This window comes from Channa argus, chromosome 1, assembly GCF_033026475.1.
Source record: "Channa argus isolate prfri chromosome 1, Channa argus male v1.0, whole genome shotgun sequence".
Classification (NCBI taxonomy): Eukaryota; Metazoa; Chordata; class Actinopteri; order Anabantiformes; family Channidae; genus Channa; species Channa argus.
In genome coordinates, this window is record NC_090197.1 from 26,184,934 (window position 1) to 26,202,100 (window position 17,167).

General features: G+C 37.5%; 1 protein-coding gene across 2 annotated transcripts in view; it reads right to left on the reverse strand.

Annotated features, from left to right (window-relative positions):
• The window catches only part of gabbr1b (gamma-aminobutyric acid (GABA) B receptor, 1b), a 159,300-nt gene extending 154,725 nt beyond the window's left edge, over positions 1–4,575 (reverse strand). For both annotated transcript variants that reach the window (XM_067509892.1, XM_067509882.1), the window contains exon 1: positions 4,307–4,575. In XM_067509892.1, the coding sequence (XP_067365993.1) occupies positions 4,307–4,310 (4 nt within the window). In that variant the 5' untranslated portion in view covers positions 4,311–4,575. The remainder of the gene's footprint in view (positions 1–4,306) is intronic.
• Between the last annotated feature and the right edge of the window lie 12,592 nt (positions 4,576–17,167).

Consider the following 17,167-nt stretch of genomic DNA (forward strand, 5'->3'; position numbering starts at 1 on the left):
TTTGCTTCTCATAAAAAAACATTCCACACAAGTTTACAGTCCACTAGCTAAGCAAAGCAGAGATCTTGCACATACAGTACTACATTTCTGGAGTTGTACAAACTGCTATAAAAGAGTACAAACATAAATCACCGTGCAGCTGTCTATCCACAAGTCATTATCACTTTAGTCGCATCACTAAACAAAACACAATGGAGACTCCTGTGTGTACTGTATGACTCAGTTTTAGGTTTACATGCAACAGATATATATGCCCAAATTAACAGCACATTATTGATATGCAACATGTGTCTATTTGTATATTTTAGATCAATATTTTCTCTCACCATATGACAAGTGTGTTTTTTATTTTAATTCAACTTTTACAGTTTATAATGTTTATTAGTATATTATTTCTTTTTAATACTTATAAATTACAATAATATACTAGATAATACAATCTAATAATAATACAGTAACACTTGTTAGTACAATGCAGGTGGTTTCAAAACCATCAGACTAAATCCTTTAAAATTGCAATGCAATATGAAGAAATAAATTACAGGGATCAATTAATGGTTTAACAGCATTTAGGTTTTCTGATTCAGTGAAAAGATTTATATAGCTGCTACATTTTTCTTAATTTAAATAAAATTGTTGTATCTAACCACTGTATGATAAATGCTCTGCACTTATATGGTGTTTTTCTACCTATTGGTACTCAAAGCACTTTACACTGCTTCTTATTCACACATTTGTAGTCACAATCACACAGCAATGTGGGAGCTGCTATGCAGCTGGCCAACATTCACAGGGAGCAACTAAGTTGGGGTTTGGTGTCTTGATCAAGGACACTTTGACATGTGACCGGAGAAGCTGGGGATCAAACCCAACAACTGTGGGACTGAAGGATGACTGCTCTACCTCCTGCACCACAGTCACCCCAAAGATCGAAGTATGACATATGAAGTGTGCCACATCATCAGTTCATGTTTAACTTATTTTTACTGAAGTAGGAGTAAATAATACTAACATTTAGTTTAGAAGGTTTTTTTTTTGCACACAGATGATACCACAGTTTAACTAATGATTACTGTACTAGGACTGCAGCTGTAGAACACTGGTCATTAACTTTAGTCCTGCTTGTTATCCAACTATCTCAGCCCAACCCACTACTTCTAGATTCTGATAAAAGTAACACACATGATCCAGGTAATCCAGCAGTGGGTTAGCTGAAAAACAAGTATAGGAGAGGGGCTCTTGAGGACCAGAGTTGATGACTACTAATGAAGAGGAAGAAGGATGTTCTACAGTCCAGCTGCAGATGGTAAAAGCCTCCCTTGAACAACTATTGCTCCCAAGCTGCTAAATATGTCCTCTGCCAAGTCCTTCCAATTCTGAGAGACTTGAAATTACACAGTGTGATTAATACTGTAAAGACTTACTATTACTATATTGTAATTTATGTTGTGTTTATACAACACACTACAGTTGTGCGTGTCAGTACGATAATATATGTATTCATGTTTTTTGTTAAGTATCCACTTACCTGACAGTTTGTTATAGTACTATAGTACTATACTACTATAGTAGTAGTAGATACATGTATTTAAAATTAAGGCAGTCTAAACATATCCCGCAATAAATTATTCACTAAGGTGATCATATTCAGATTTTACTGTTCAGCAGTTTTAACCTTATGACCACATAGTTGGTAACACAAAAAACAATATAGGAAAATAATTAGTTTTTTTAAAGCAGTGCAAACAAGCTCTAAATCATAAAAATATCCAGCATTGCACAGAATAGCATATAAAACCAGGGGTTCGCAATCCTGGTGCTATGCTCTGCATGTTTTCCAAATATCCCTGCCCTATCCAGTTCTGGTTACCTGGATCAGGTATGTTTAGTCAATCTGAATATAGAAGATACCAATTTAGATGAGGGTGGTGTGGGTTAAGACAAAGAAAATTGTGAATGTGTTGGTTTTCAATATTGCTCACTTCTGCTCACTGCTCACTACATTACAATAAGCAGCACTGAGGTTAACCTTGTGTGTCTGTGTCTGTTTGTGTCTGAAACTTTCTTCATCCCCTCACTCACTTCTTTTGCAAGAAAGGGAGGGCAGACCTCTGCATGTGAAGCCCACAGGAAAGCCTCTCATTATTTTAACTTAAAAAATCATTCAGTCCTCATTAGTGTGGATTATGTTTTTTGTGATGAGCGTGAGCATGCTGCGGAAACATCACTTTATCTTTTTTTTATTGGCTGTTAAAACACTTTCTTTTTACCAATACCATCATGACCAATCTTACCAAAGGCCATTACTCACTCAGATGGAGGGAGTGGTTGTCTTCTTTTGTGGTTGACTATCCACGCCGTTAAAGCCCCAGATATATATGCACAATAGAATAAAAACCAAAGTTTAAAAAAAAAATAATAAAATCCAACTGTTGGGCAAGTTACTGGGCATTTTTAGCTTTGGTCCAAGGACAAAAATGTTATATTAAACAAAGAAGTCTTCATTTTGTTTTGGTTTATCATGCTATTAGGTTAGCGTAAAAACAAATGGAATATAAAATGTAAAAAACTAACCTGAGAAATGGACTTATAAACATACAACTGCACAGCAATTCTCCTCTATGATCACTGACTGTAGACAGACAGCACAATGCTACACATGCTAATCCACTACACAAGACTTTTTTCCCCCATCTGCACTCTGCCCATCTTCTAAATATGCGGTTGATATGGAATTGTAATTGCATGTACCTTTGCAGATTGTTAACACTGGGGGAGCTATTGAGCAAACTTCACCTGTACACATACAAAGCTGGCTCTCCAGCAGCTGTTGGTGACAGGCTGCTCACACTATGCATTCTGTGTTACTGTTTAAGCATACAGCCCGGTGATTGTTCTACCTATGACATGAGGAGAGGTAAAACCATTTGCTGGGATATTGTATGTGATTTGTGGATGTCAGGGAAGAATGAATAGAAAAATGGTCTACACTTACATAACATTATCTTACCTTATTGTTACCTGAGGCAAGGTCTAACCTAACAGGAGCAACTTGTGTCTGAATTTAGACAGATAGCAGAACCACCAAGTCTGAGAGCCACAGCATATTTTTTTCTTCAAATTGTTGCAGGACCAATTAGAAGGTTCAGGTCCAGTTTTAGCCACACCTACTAATTTCCCAACAGTGCAGTGTGAAAATAAAAATGTCATTTCACAAATTGAAAATAGCATTTTGAAAATTTAATTTTACAAGTGGAAAATAGTATAAAATGGAAAATGAGAAGTAAAAAAAAGATGTTTTTCCATAATTAGTGATCAGGACTTTTAAAAGTGATACATTTTAAAGAAGTCAGAAATCCGGATAATAATAACTAAATAATAATAATAATAATAATAATAAATAATAATAAATAAAAATGTATATATAAACCCAGGATGTACAAAATGCAGAATCCACTCAGTACACACAAACCTTTGTAGAAAATCTAAAGAAAGCCTGCTGGAAATGGTAGTGACATATTTTCATCTCGCTGGAACATGAACAGATGATGATCAGGTAACACCAAAGAGGCCGGTTCAGGGCATTTGGAAGCTAGACAAGCCTATTGTGTAGGATGTCCAAACAACACACATAAAATGTGTCAGTGTGTGCTGGGATGTGCTGATTTATATAAGTAAAATGTTAATAAGTTTATTTACAAAATGTAATATTAACTCTTACTCCCAACGCTTGAGCTGCTCGTGTGTCTCTGCCAACCTGTCACTGACTAGTTATTTACTTGATTGGCACAAGCTGCTGGCATCAGAGCTGGAAGCTACAGACCTCCAGCCCGAGCACTGATGACAGAGGGAGAGAAATGGACCACACTGCATGACTATGAGGACAGCCTACACCTAGCCTACTGTAATGTGAAGCCTCTCAGAATGACACGCACTAGGGATTGCCGCGCGGTTCCGCGTGCGTTACAGCGCCGCGGAATTCGCGTGCGCGAAAGATGAGAGCGCACGTGCAAACGTAGATTTGTGTCCACGAGAAACTGCTACGAGGGCTACGTTGCTAGCAAATGTGTTATGTTAAATTGTTGGAAAATGTCCTAAATAGCATCATGGAAGTATGAAAACATGGCGCTGCCTGTGGTTAGCAGTGTAGCAATATTACATTCAAACTAAAGATCTGACATGTGAATGAATAGTGTTTAAATGTGTGCTTTTGTGTTTTTTAGCCTTTATAGTGACACAACACCGCTGTCATCTCGGTAAATTTAAACTACAATGTTACAACCAAAGTTCAACATGTCATACTCACACATACTAGTCTCCAGCCGTGTTAGCAGGTTCCCATAGACTAGAAATGAAGCGCCAGTGTGTGCAGCAGAGAGTGGAAAAGTGCTTTCAGCAGACAATTAGTCCGGAAAGCGTTCCGATGAGCTCCAAACACGACTGTTCTGTGGCCCAAATTAAATCCTGTCAGCTCACTGACGGTTGTAGAGCTGTTCGTAAAAGCACGGTGCTGTGTACTCACACACAGATACAAAACACACATACAGTAACTGTATTGCACAGTGTAGCTCCATCCCTCCCGCACCCCACTCCCTCACTCTCTGGTGACGTCACTGAGAGATGCAGCCAGCGATGCTGCCTTCAATTCCTTTAGTAAAAGTTGTTTAAACCGGCACTCAACAGTTTGCATATCGGTTTGTAGCTATTACTAGAAGGTCAATCTAATAAGCTTTACAAACAGTTAAACCAAATTCGACCAATAGAACACTGTATATTTCAAATAAGGGGGTTATTCCAATTTAAATAAACAAAAAACTAACATGGGCTGTGTATGCCAGAGTCTTTCTGAAACACAGTGGGGCTTTAAACGTGCCCTAATGTGCTAATTACCACCAAAACAAAAGTACAGCTGAGGTCAATGGAAATTGTATTTTATAAGCACTTGTCCATTGACCAAAATGTTGGACAAAACAAATGTTTAAACTGTTGGTAGCAAAAATGTCTGAGGATAAATCTGTAATAGATTTAGCAAATTATCCAGAGGTAGTTAACAATTTCTCTTGAGAAATATAAAAAATTAAAAACCATGTGAGTAAATTCAAGTGTTAATAGATTACTAAATAGTTTCAGTTTTTGAGTTAGTAATGAATTTGGCAAGTATGTTAGCCAGCTCACCACATTACATTTTGAACTGTTGAGCGCAGATGATGACGTATACTTGAATTTCCCAATGGTTGTGGGATTCCCAGCATCACAGTACTGTGGTATTAACTTGGGGTCTGGTTTGCTGGGGCGCCATTACTTTAGCCCATATTGACATATAAAAGTAAAGCCAGAATAAGCATGAATAATTTGCGCAAGCAAATAATTTTCTACCTTTCAAACACTTGTCTTGCGAGTCTCAACGGCCCCTTGAAAGTCTCCCTGAGAGCTCTACTATTTTCTTTTTTAATAGAGGGGCTTATCTATAACTTATCTTACAAGCAGTTTGAAATAGCAAGAAGAGACAGAGTTGGGTGAAAAACTTACTGGGGCAGAAAACATACTTATTTTCAGATAAGTCAGGACCTTTTTTTTGAAAGAAGGTTGTTTCCAAGATACATCCTATGAAAAGGGTGTATGGTCTGCACTTATATAGCACTTTACCTATTTGTGTCAAAGTGCTTTAGACTGCTTCTCACACTCTTACACTCGCACTCCCAATCATATGGCCAACACTCACAGGGAGCAGCTAAGTTGGGGTTCAGTGTTTTGACACTGACATGTGACCAGAAGATCCACTCTACACCATAGTCGCCCCAAGTATTCTGTGTGTTTTATATTCATTAATATACAAATATGCCATTCATGGATTTATATATTTTCCATTTTCCCATGCTCATGAACGCAGCAGAAAGGTCCCTGTGTCGGTAATCGAAAAGCAGGGTAAATTAGAGCGTTGATTGGTTGACAGAAATACAGATGGCACCCTCTGTGCTAGGTAAATAGTTGAGACCCCAAAGAGCTGACCATTCAACTCTCTGTGCCATGGTGATACATGTAGTCTCTTAATGGCCATAATATACTTATCCTGCTGCCACACCGCTTTAGCTGCTGCAGCTCTACTATCACAGCAACAGCTTGCTATCCTGCACCAGCACTGCTGGTTTATCATTTGTTCTTTCTGCTAGCTGTCAAGTAAAAGTCTCTGAAATGAGGGGTGAGTCACACAATTGCACAATAGTCATTCATTTATCAACAGTCCAATTCATCTACAAACACTGCTTTATTCTCTCTGCTTTATCACATCATTATGTGAAAAATGCCATTACCCTACTTGCTTTTATCACCATACTGAGTCAGAAAATAGCGGTCAATAGCAAATGCTTTGTATCTATTATTCGATTTTACCAAACAATAAAACAAAAGAATAAAAATAAAGATGTGTAATGTTGTAACAAATTTTTATCCCTCGCAGCTATTTACAGGTTTTAACTCCATACAGGACCAGTGCCAACATTTTCGTGCCCTTTGTATAATTTTAACAATCCTGATCCTAATGTAAATAGTAAATGGTAAATGGTCTGCACTTATATAACGCTTTTCTACCTATTGGCACTCAAAGCGCTTTACACTGCTTCTCATTCACCCATTCACACTCACAATCACACGCACACTCATACACCGGTGGACAACCACTCTACCTTCCTGCGCCACAGTTGCCCCTCTGTGTAATGTAAAATAATGTCTTTGTAATTCTAATATTTATTGGTTTAATATCCCTATTGGATTTATACTGCATTTGCAATGTTTGTGGGAGCTAGGGGGCCCATAGCTGGTTTAGCCTCAGGGCCACATTCATCCTATTCTAAATTCCTATAATAGCTGGGGCCAGACAGGTTCCATTGATATACAAAGCAGGTATGTTTGAACTTTGAAAATAGGTGGGATATAGTAATGTGAATAACTTTTAAAAGGAAATTGTAAATGCTAAAAATGTACATTAGAAAAATAAGAGAAAAGGCATAATTAACTCAGACAATAAAGGTCAGTTTTCAACTGCTTCTGTTTAATTCATTAAGAGAAGCTAACGTAACCAGCACTGGCTACTGGCCATGTAATCAGTATGGGTGACTTGTGTGTCGATGACAGGGTTATCCTGTCTGGAGATGATTTGTATCCCAGTCCTAGCCTGTTTAAGCCCGTTTGTGATGCTTTAAGGATTCCCAGCACAGACCTGTGTGAGCTCATATCTCCAGACACCTCACAGCATCACAGCCTCCGTCTTCTGCTCATCTCCTGTTTTATCATGCGTGGGAGGATAGGAATGTGTAATCCTGCCATCCACATTCACACACTTACAACAGATTTGGATGGACTGCCTCATTCCTACACAAGCAATTGGGTTCGGAACCGTGAGTGTCCACAAAGGTCTGAAAATGTCATTGTACCAATATTTGTCATTGCTGTCATTAATTCTAAACTGCATATTGATCACTGAGATATTACTCCCATATGATGGAGGTTTTTCAAAAAGAAGAAGAAGAAAACTTTGAATAAGATCAAAGTGAAGAAGAAAAAGCTAAGTAATAATTAATAATATTACAAATAATAAATCACAAAGAAGAAAAACATAATGCTTGGTGTAAAAGGCTTGAAAACCACAGTTAAAACATTACACACAACTATTACCTGGAGAAGGCCTGTCTATGTCCCTCTGGGAATCTCCTGGGAAACATACCGTGGCCAATGCTACAAGCTGAGGTGATTGTTTGTCCATATTTTCAGCAGGAAGTCAAACACCTTTTTGTCATACCATTTCTGATTGTGATAGTTATGGACTTTCCAAGTTTTTGAGGTGCAGGAGGTAAGAGGAGAGTGTCCGGTTTAGGGGGCTGCTCTTGTTGATATGGTTCTGTTTACTTCAACCTGACCCTGAAAGCACTGGAGCAGTTTGCAGTCATATTTGAAGCAACTGGGATTAGAGTCATAAAACTCCGAGGCCTGGTTCTCTGCTGGAAACAGCCACAGGATGGCCACTTGGAGAAAAGGCATTCTCCAAGTGAGCCAAAGACTCTGTTGGCTAGTTAGTGCATTGTTTTTGTGGTTGTTTTTCAGCCCAAAGCATGGGAGATCATGATTGGTGGAGTGTTTGTAGGAGGGCACCAGCTCTTTCAATTCAACAATCAGTTGCTAGAAAGCATAAAAATTCCCCTTCTGTTTTCTGTTTATTTAGCTCCTATAGGTCAGATCATCAGGAAGTAAGGGGTGAATTTTTATCGTTATGATAATGGTACTCAGCTACATGTCCCTACAAAGATTGATGGTAATCACTGGAATGGATAAGTTTGACACATACTGGACCTGAATTTCTGAAGTTCTTTCTGCTTTTAAAAGCCTGCTTTAAAGATGCTTGTGGTTAGCTCAGCTAAAAACAGACATTTGACTGATCAATCTATAGTAACCTTTGACAATTATGTTGTTTCCCACAAATATACAGTTAAAAATCTTAAATCTTTTTATTGTGATCTTCATCATCCTTATTTTTAAATTAAGCATAGCACCAAAACTGCTCTTTTCCCCTCATAAATTAGATATTTTCTTCCGCTTAGTGATGCTGAAACATTGATTCATGCATTTGTAACATCTAGCCTGGATTCCTGCTGTCAGGTTTACCATATTTGAGCATCAGATGGTCCCAAAAACTGCAGGTAGGATTCTTAGCAGAACTTGGAGGCGTAATCATGTTAAATCGACCCTCACATCACTTCATAGGTTTCCTGTACAGGTAAGAGCTGATTTTAAATGGCAACAATGTATTTGTCAGAACTTGTGAAGTTAAGACAGAGTTAAGAAAAGATCAGCTGATGGAAGGGACTTTTCCTATCGAGCTCCTCTCCATCTAATAATCTTCTTGTCACTATTAGATAGTCAAACACCCTGGAGTCTCTGAATACTAAACTAAAAACCTTTTTATGTGCTGCTATCCATAACTAAAGATGTGTCATTGTTTTTAAAATGTTTGTTTAATTTTTATAAAATTTATAATTTTTGTAATTTTTATAAATATAGTTTTTAGTTCTAGTTTTTTCAGTTTTTATTTATTGTTTTAAGTTCATTTGTTTTAGTTTTTTGCTTCTTATAGGACTTTGAGACACTTGTATGTGAAAGGTACTGTAGAAACAGAAAGTCTATATTACAATTTTTTTTTATTTGCTAAGATGTGTTTATTTGAATTGGGATCCATTTGATCTTCATCATTAAGTCTTCTTTTGCAAATGTGTTAAAACTTTTTGATTGGTTTCACACATTGTTTTTTTATCCTATCAGTGATCAGTCCTTATCCTCTATAACAGATGCTCCTCTGTGTTGATATTTGCAAGTCTGACACACAGTCAGTGTGTTGTTTATGAGAACCTATGGCCTAATGGACTAAATGTCAAAGTCAGAGTATTTCATTTCTCTATTTTGAATTTTTACAGTCATAATTTTTTTTTCTGTATTTACAGTGTTAAGTGTTTGAACAATAAAAAAAAAAAATAACGACATCTGATGCAGTGAAAAACAAAACAGTTTTGGATTTTAGGTGGAATGTCTGCACTTATATAGCACTTTTCTACCTATTTGCACTCAAAGCACTTTATACTGCTTCTTATTCCCCTACTCACACTCACAACCACAAACACTCACACACCGAACAGGAACTGCTATGTAGACTGCCCGACAGTCACCAGGAGCAACTAAGTTAAGGTTCAGTGTCTTGCTCAAGGACACTTGTGAGGCGGGGATCGAACCAACAACTGTGGGATTGGTGGACAACCGCTCTACCTCCTGACCCAAAGTTGCAGTGTCCGAATTAGTCTGGTGTAGATGCTCATTGTACAGGTCTGCATATCAACAGTTGGATGCAGAAAAACTTGCACAGAGGAATTTCATAGGAAATTCAACAGCCCAAATGTGCAGGTCCATAGAGCAGCAGGGTTTGTTCTCTCTAGTAAAATAACCATGTAATATTGAAAGATTTAATTTATATTTTGTTGTATGTTTTTTCTATTTCTTACATGTTTTTAATCTTCTCTTTGTGTTAGAGCATTTTGCAAACAAAATGTTTTGTTTTGGGCAGTGAGCTTCTGTTAAAGCCTGTGTGTTTACTGCTTTGAAAATGTGACGTCAGAGTGGACAAAAGCGTCTAAGCACAGGAGGAAAACTGTATTTAAAGGCGGGAATGAGAATTAATTTTTTACCAAGATCTTGTAATAATAATCAAGCACAAACAACTGAAATTCTTTGATTGATTGAACAGTTTGCTATGCAAATTATTGGCAACAATATTATTATTAATTTGAGTAAATTCTTCACTTTGCTTGCAGTTTTCCCATGTACAGTTGGTACTGATCCCTTTTATCCCTTTCTCATGGATATGGCTAAGAAGGTGAAAATAGAAAAAGGATTTTGTTTATTTAGTTCAATAGAGAATACTTACTAATTCACTAATTCCACTGATTTGCTATCTTAGAAAAAAAACAAACTTACACTGCTTTTTGCCCCCACTACCAACATGGTCCAACTGAGTACATCTCTTTCCCTGCTTACAGACATATGACTTACTAAAATGTTGTATCCTTAACCAACAGCTTAAAATATTGAGAAACTCTAAACTCTAAAAATATCACACAATTTCCAATAATGTTAAATATAAAATGATTATATGAATGCCAGATGCCTTCTGTGATATAAAGGATAAATGATTCATACTACATCTTTATGTTCCAGCGTGAGGAATTCAGCCTAATTACCTGGTTTGAAAGATTTCAAAAAGATAAAGAATTTTATATGACAAATAAAAGTAAAATAAAGTAAAAGCAGGTTGATAATTGAATTTGTGGTAACAATGAAATACAACATGATACATAAAGTATCATGTATCATAAAAATTAACTTTAATCTTTAATGTACAGGTCCTATGCTAAGGTTTGCTGATAGAGAAGATGATGGATCATCAGCCAGTGTAAACACAGACCAAGTGGATCTACATCCAGCCTCAGCCACTTCTAACATACAGTAGACCCAGTATACTCAGTTTATTGTGTTGTTGCTTTGTTTTTGAGTGTAGTGGGAGCAGTGGGGTGTTAGTTATTACTGTGTGGTAGGGAAAAAATAGTTTACATGCCTCATTGTTTTTCATAATATGCGTCCTTTAAAGTCTGTGCAGCTGTCATTTCTTCAAAAACTGTATGATTCTTGAATCCATCATCACAGAGCAATATGCCTCCTTTTTGTCTTTGCCAAAGTATACAGTATGTTTTAAAACTAGCACAGAGTTCTATGTGAGCTGAAGATTTAGAATTTTGAATGAGCACACAAACACACACACTGTCCTCTCTGTAGCTGTTTTTTTTTCTTCCCATCAACATGTCACAATCAGGCCAGCCCTATTTTCTATTTTCATGCTGCAATTATAAACAGATTATAAATGGATCAGCTTCATTATGGTTCATATAACAGTTGTTATCACCTTGTTGAAGTGGGAAGTGAGTGAGGGGCTAAGGGTGAAAAAGGGCATCGTAGCTGCTCTCCATCTTTAGAGCTGTCATCAGTCTACTTCACCCATTTTCCATCTGCTTCAGTGTGACTGCTCTCTCCTCCATCATGTGTTACCTTCACCCACTACAGCCCTAAAATTACAGTCCATGGCCAATTTATCCTGTCTCAGCTTGCCCCCACTCTATCCATTTTTCCTGTACACTATCACAATCAATTATCACGTTTTCCATCCATGTTCACTTCTCAGATCTACAGCTCATCTCTCCCCCTTTCTCTGGGCTGTCTGGTGTATAAATAAATGTATCACTGCTGAATAACTGAAGCTCAGAACAACAAGATGATCTTTGTTTTCTTTCTATTTTCATAAAATTAAAATCCCCTTGGCACACAAAACCCCACCAATATAGTGGCTGTGAAGTGAAAACCCTCTCTTAAGAGCTACATCTGGTTCTTTATTAAATCCTTTGGAGAATTCTCTGACACACCGAACTCTTGTCTCTTTTCCTTTCCACCACCTTCATCTGGGATGTATAGTGAGAGTCTACTGTAGATGTAGGTAAAGAACACTAACAGCTCAACTTTATAGGAAACATGCCTTTTCTGAGCCTGCTCCACCTTTATGCCAAGCTAGGCCAACCACATCCTGACTCCCAGCTGTGCACTTCACACACAGCATCAGACTGAGAAATAACTCATTAAGCACACTGCATTTCCCAAAATGTTAAACTGAAGGGTATTTTGTGAAAATTTTGTCCACATCAAGATGAGGTTTCTGATGATTTAAGAGGGATCATATCTCTTATCCACTCTGTTTTAACGCCAATGTAAATTGTTAAACAGATGTTACAATCATCATCAGTCGACATTAGCGGTGTAGGACTTTCATTGGCGTTTACTTTCATTGGCTATCTGTACACTAGCAGCAGGTGCGCACATACACAAACACACACAAACACACACAAACACACACACAGACACACACACTTCCTGCATATTTCAGTTCACCAGTATGGCATATCTAAAAAAAAATAATAGTAATTGTGATTGAATATTTATTTGAACAGTCAGCTTTATTTTAAAAGTTTGGTTGAAAACACCCTTTTTTCTGAATTGACCATTTTTTAATGAAGAAAGAATGTTTGGAGAATTGCCTGCTCAGCCTTTCTGTTTTACGTGTGTTGTTCTCCCATTAGTTCATTATAAGTAAGCAGATATGAGGTCTGGAGTTGAATTCTGATGCCTTGTTACAGCAGCCAATTATGGAGTCAGACTTAGATATGCCTCAGATGAACAGCAACTTCAATTGTTTAATTCAGTTCAAGGTGATGCAGTAAACCTACATGGTAGTGCAAGGCACTGAGGTTTTCTCTTTAGAAAAGGGTATTGTGAGTTCCGAGAATGTTTTTGTGACATTGGTAGGTCTAAGACATGGATGTGACGACGGAGGAGCGCAAGAATGTAAAAACGTGTGAAGGATGGTGCCGCTGCTGATGGAGAGTTAAAATTTATACAGGAATAAACATTTGGGTGTTGAGGGAAAAGGTGGGACAGGGAGGAAATGAAGAAAAAGGCTCAGAAGAGGCTAGTTGGCTTGCCTGTTGTCTTTTCTGCTGGCAAAAGGGAAGTGTTAGGAGGAGCAGAGGCTGTGTGGCTTATTCACACACTGAAAAATCAGGATAACATGCACAACAGGTCTCAGTGTAGAGCCCCCTGCTGGACCAGTGCTGGATGCAACAAAGTAATTTATAGTAAGTACAGAGCATTTGGCGTGTAACGTTTTTTTCAGTTTGGGAGTATTCTCCTTAAATATGTAATTATTGCAGGACATTAAAACAAATAAGATAAATGTCTGCCCCTGCACAGTCTCTCCAGCCTTTCCACCACGTGCCCTCGCTCAGAGCCAGTTCTTGGCACAGGCCATGTAGGCGGTCACCTAGTGCGACACCTGCTGGAGGGGTTGCTGCTGCAAGCCCTCAAAGAAAAGAAAATTCAAACAATAAATAAAATTAATTTAGTTAATTTTAGTATATAGTAGATTAGCACCTGTTTTAGTATTTATATTGTTGAAGCTGTCAGGACTTTCTAAATATTTGTACAAAACCTGAACAGGTTTTATTTCATTTAATTATTTGTTTAATTTTTATTAATGTTTTATTGTTATTTTAACAATAATACCTTTAAGCTCTGTCATACGGCTGTTGTCCAAACCGTAATCACACCTAGGGCACCTAAATGGCCATAGCTGGCTCTGCCCTAACTTTCCTGTTCTGTACATTATTCACCCACTCACCTGGCCCTTCTCCTCCGCAGTGGCACCTTCTCTTCATGTGCAGGAAAATTTGTCTGCCCATTTTCCCCGAAATACGATACCACCACCTGCCTGTACTCCTCCCACCAACTCCCGAAATTGGTGATTTTCTTTGAACTGGATCGTTTCCTGACCTGTTTACCTATTTTTTTCTACTTATGGATCTGTGTTTGCCATTCCAGTTTCCTGCATCCCATGTCCATGCATTTAGACTCAGAATATTAAAATGGACTGACCATTGCTTGTCTCCTGACCCTGTTTGTGGGTTTTTCTGCTGATTGTCACCACCTGACTGACTTTTTTTAACATTAGACTTCTCTTTAACTCATATCTCTGCCTGCTGCTCTTCTGCATTTGGACTGTCTGACACAATCCTTAACAATATATATATATATATATATATACAATACCTTAACAATCCATTGACCAATCGGAGATAATTCAGTCTTATTTTCAACCAAATCAGCTAATCGGCTCATGCTCTTAGCAATCAGTACATCTGCACTGCTTGCTGGGCCAGCAGCTCTATGCACTCAGAACTCAGCAATCTTACTTAATTTTCATCTTTATTATTTGTTGGATGTATGTTACTGTAGCTGAAAAGAATCATACTTGTAGCTGCAGTTTTAAACTGGCAGATATACTCGATTTTAGACATAATCCAGTTGAAACAAAATGCAGTCCATTGCAATACGAAACAATCCTAAAATTAAATCCTTTACATTACTATAACAAGCAATATTATGTATCAAACTGAAGATGTAAACACAGCAAGCAGCTAGGAAAATACATATTTACTAAGCTCTGAGTCCATGAGTATATATGAGATCTGGTCTCAGCATCAGTCAAGTTGACTTTGTTCGGGTTTGTAGTACTGACAGCAGCCAGCATGTACAGCTACGACAAGCCAGAGCAACATAGCACACAAATGAGTTTTTAAAGTTATTTAGGTTGCACTGTAAATGTCTGACTGCTGTCAGAATATTAGAGCTGACAGAGGTTTGCTGTCAGAATCAGGTGATCACTGGAATCACACAGATCTGCAATCAGACCTGGAAGGGCTTACCAGATATTACTATGACCTCAATCAGTCTATCAAAGAATCAGTCAAAACTTTAGTTATATGGCAACTTTTTCTACAGATTAATGCAATTCAAAGTGCTTTACAGATGATTGGAAATTGAAGGGTGTACAAAGCAAAGACAATAAAGATAAACACAGTCAAAACAGTGCAAACACTGCCCACAAAACAAGAGTTAAAGTAAAAGAGTTGACAACAAGGCACATCAATCGAGGACAATAAGACAGTGAGACTATAAGACAGTGAGACTAATGCACACAAATAAAGGATTATATAAAACAAAACAAAAAATAATTCAATTTAGATAAAAATACAGATATAAAAATGATTAATAAAACATGAGAAAATTGACAAAAGAGAATAAATAAAAGTAATACATGAAATAAATGAAATGCAATGGAATATGGAATAAATAAGCAGAACACACAAAACATTTTAAAGGCTTCTGTTGCTCTGAGATCCTCAGACAGACACTCCCAATGGCTTGTAGCATAAATACTAAAAACTGCCTCACTAAAAGTTTATGTCCTGCACTGTGGAACTAGTCAAAGGGCACAGACTAGTTCATGACATAATGTGATTATTAGAGGTGTGACCATTCTGCAAAACCTTCATTTTGAGTTTTGAGCGCATTTGCAGATGCTACTAATATAACATGCTGAGCAGCCATAACATTAATACTAATGATCTGTTTCATGTTGTGGCATCTCTTTTGCAAACAGCTATAATTATTACAGCTAATAAAGGATTTATTTGAACTTTTTTCAACCTCTAGAAAAAAGTAAGCTGCTGGATAGTTTCAACAGCTGCATGCACTACTGCATCACCTAACCTGTACCAACAAGTTTTTGATATGCAGTCTTCAGAATGATCAAGCAGGATTTTGAGCATTTTTATTTAAACACAGGATTATTTGAGAAAATGTATTTAGCAGCTGCAACAGCTGAGCTCCTGTAGTTGTGGAAGGTTATTAAAATGTGAAATGACACTTCAGTACTCAAAGCAAACATCCCACACCACAAAATGTTTCAGGAAAAAACAACAAAAGAAATGAAGTGCACTTGAAAAACGCATTAGTTAGATCTTAGATGAGAGCTTCATGTTGTTACTTTTTTGGTATGTAAATTAATAATTTTAGTCTATTTGCAGCTGTAGCTCAGGTGGTAAGGCAGGTGCCAGTCCAAGCCCAGTAGAAAGTGGCGAGGGTTGCTTCAGGAAGGGCATTTGGCATAAAAAATGTGCCAAATCAACATGCAAAGAATGATCTGCTGTGGTGACCCTAAACTCATGGGATAAGCCGAAAGGACAAAGAAAGAAAATGCAGAAGGTTCTGTCCATGGTTGATACAGAGAGATTAATTTATGCCCTTTGTATTATCCAGATTTTGGATATTGCAATGTTTTATTTTGAGGGCTGCTCCAAGCTAGTACTGGCAGTCTTGAAATGTCCAGAATCCTCCAGATGGAATTTTAACTAAATCCGGAAAAAATCATATTTTTTATATTAGAACAATTTGAGCTTCCCTTTATTGCCTCCATGTCAGATCAGAGAACAGACAGGCTTCTGATGACCTAGAAAATGTAAAATCAAAGTGCTTCCTTAGACTTGTTTTATCTCTTTAAACCTTACATTAGTAAATGCAGAATGTACAGTATAACCACTGAATTGCATCGACCTACAGAGAGGACTATGAATCTAGAACCTAGTTTAATGTAGTGTTCTGTGCCATGGAGTATCACTGAGCCACACACTGCACTGGCTGAAATAAGAAACATATGGGCACTGTAGTTTATCTGGTGCCAGCTAACAGGTGGCCCTTCAGATTAACACTGTTTCCTGAGGCCAGACAGACACTATAACACTGAGGGTATACATTTAGCACAGGTGTGGAAACTGGATGGAACAGACTATACTGTTGGTGATTATGTGGATATGTCTATAGACAAAACTGCATAGATTTAAAGACACAGGTTGTAAGTGCTTCTTTCATGTTTCTGCTCCTTCTCCTCCACCCTCAACCAGTAGTCTGTCCTTTTGCAGGTGTTTATGGTTGGAACAAATGATGTCTTGATCATATTTATACATGTTATAGACCAGACTGTGTAATTTTGATTATCCTTAAAGGACACCTTCACTGATACTGAACTTATTTATTTTTGTTCTATTTGTAACTGAATTCAATAAAACATCTCTCTACTTCTAGCTGAAAAAGGTCTCCAGTTGACATCACTTGGAGGATCTTCGGTTCAAATCAT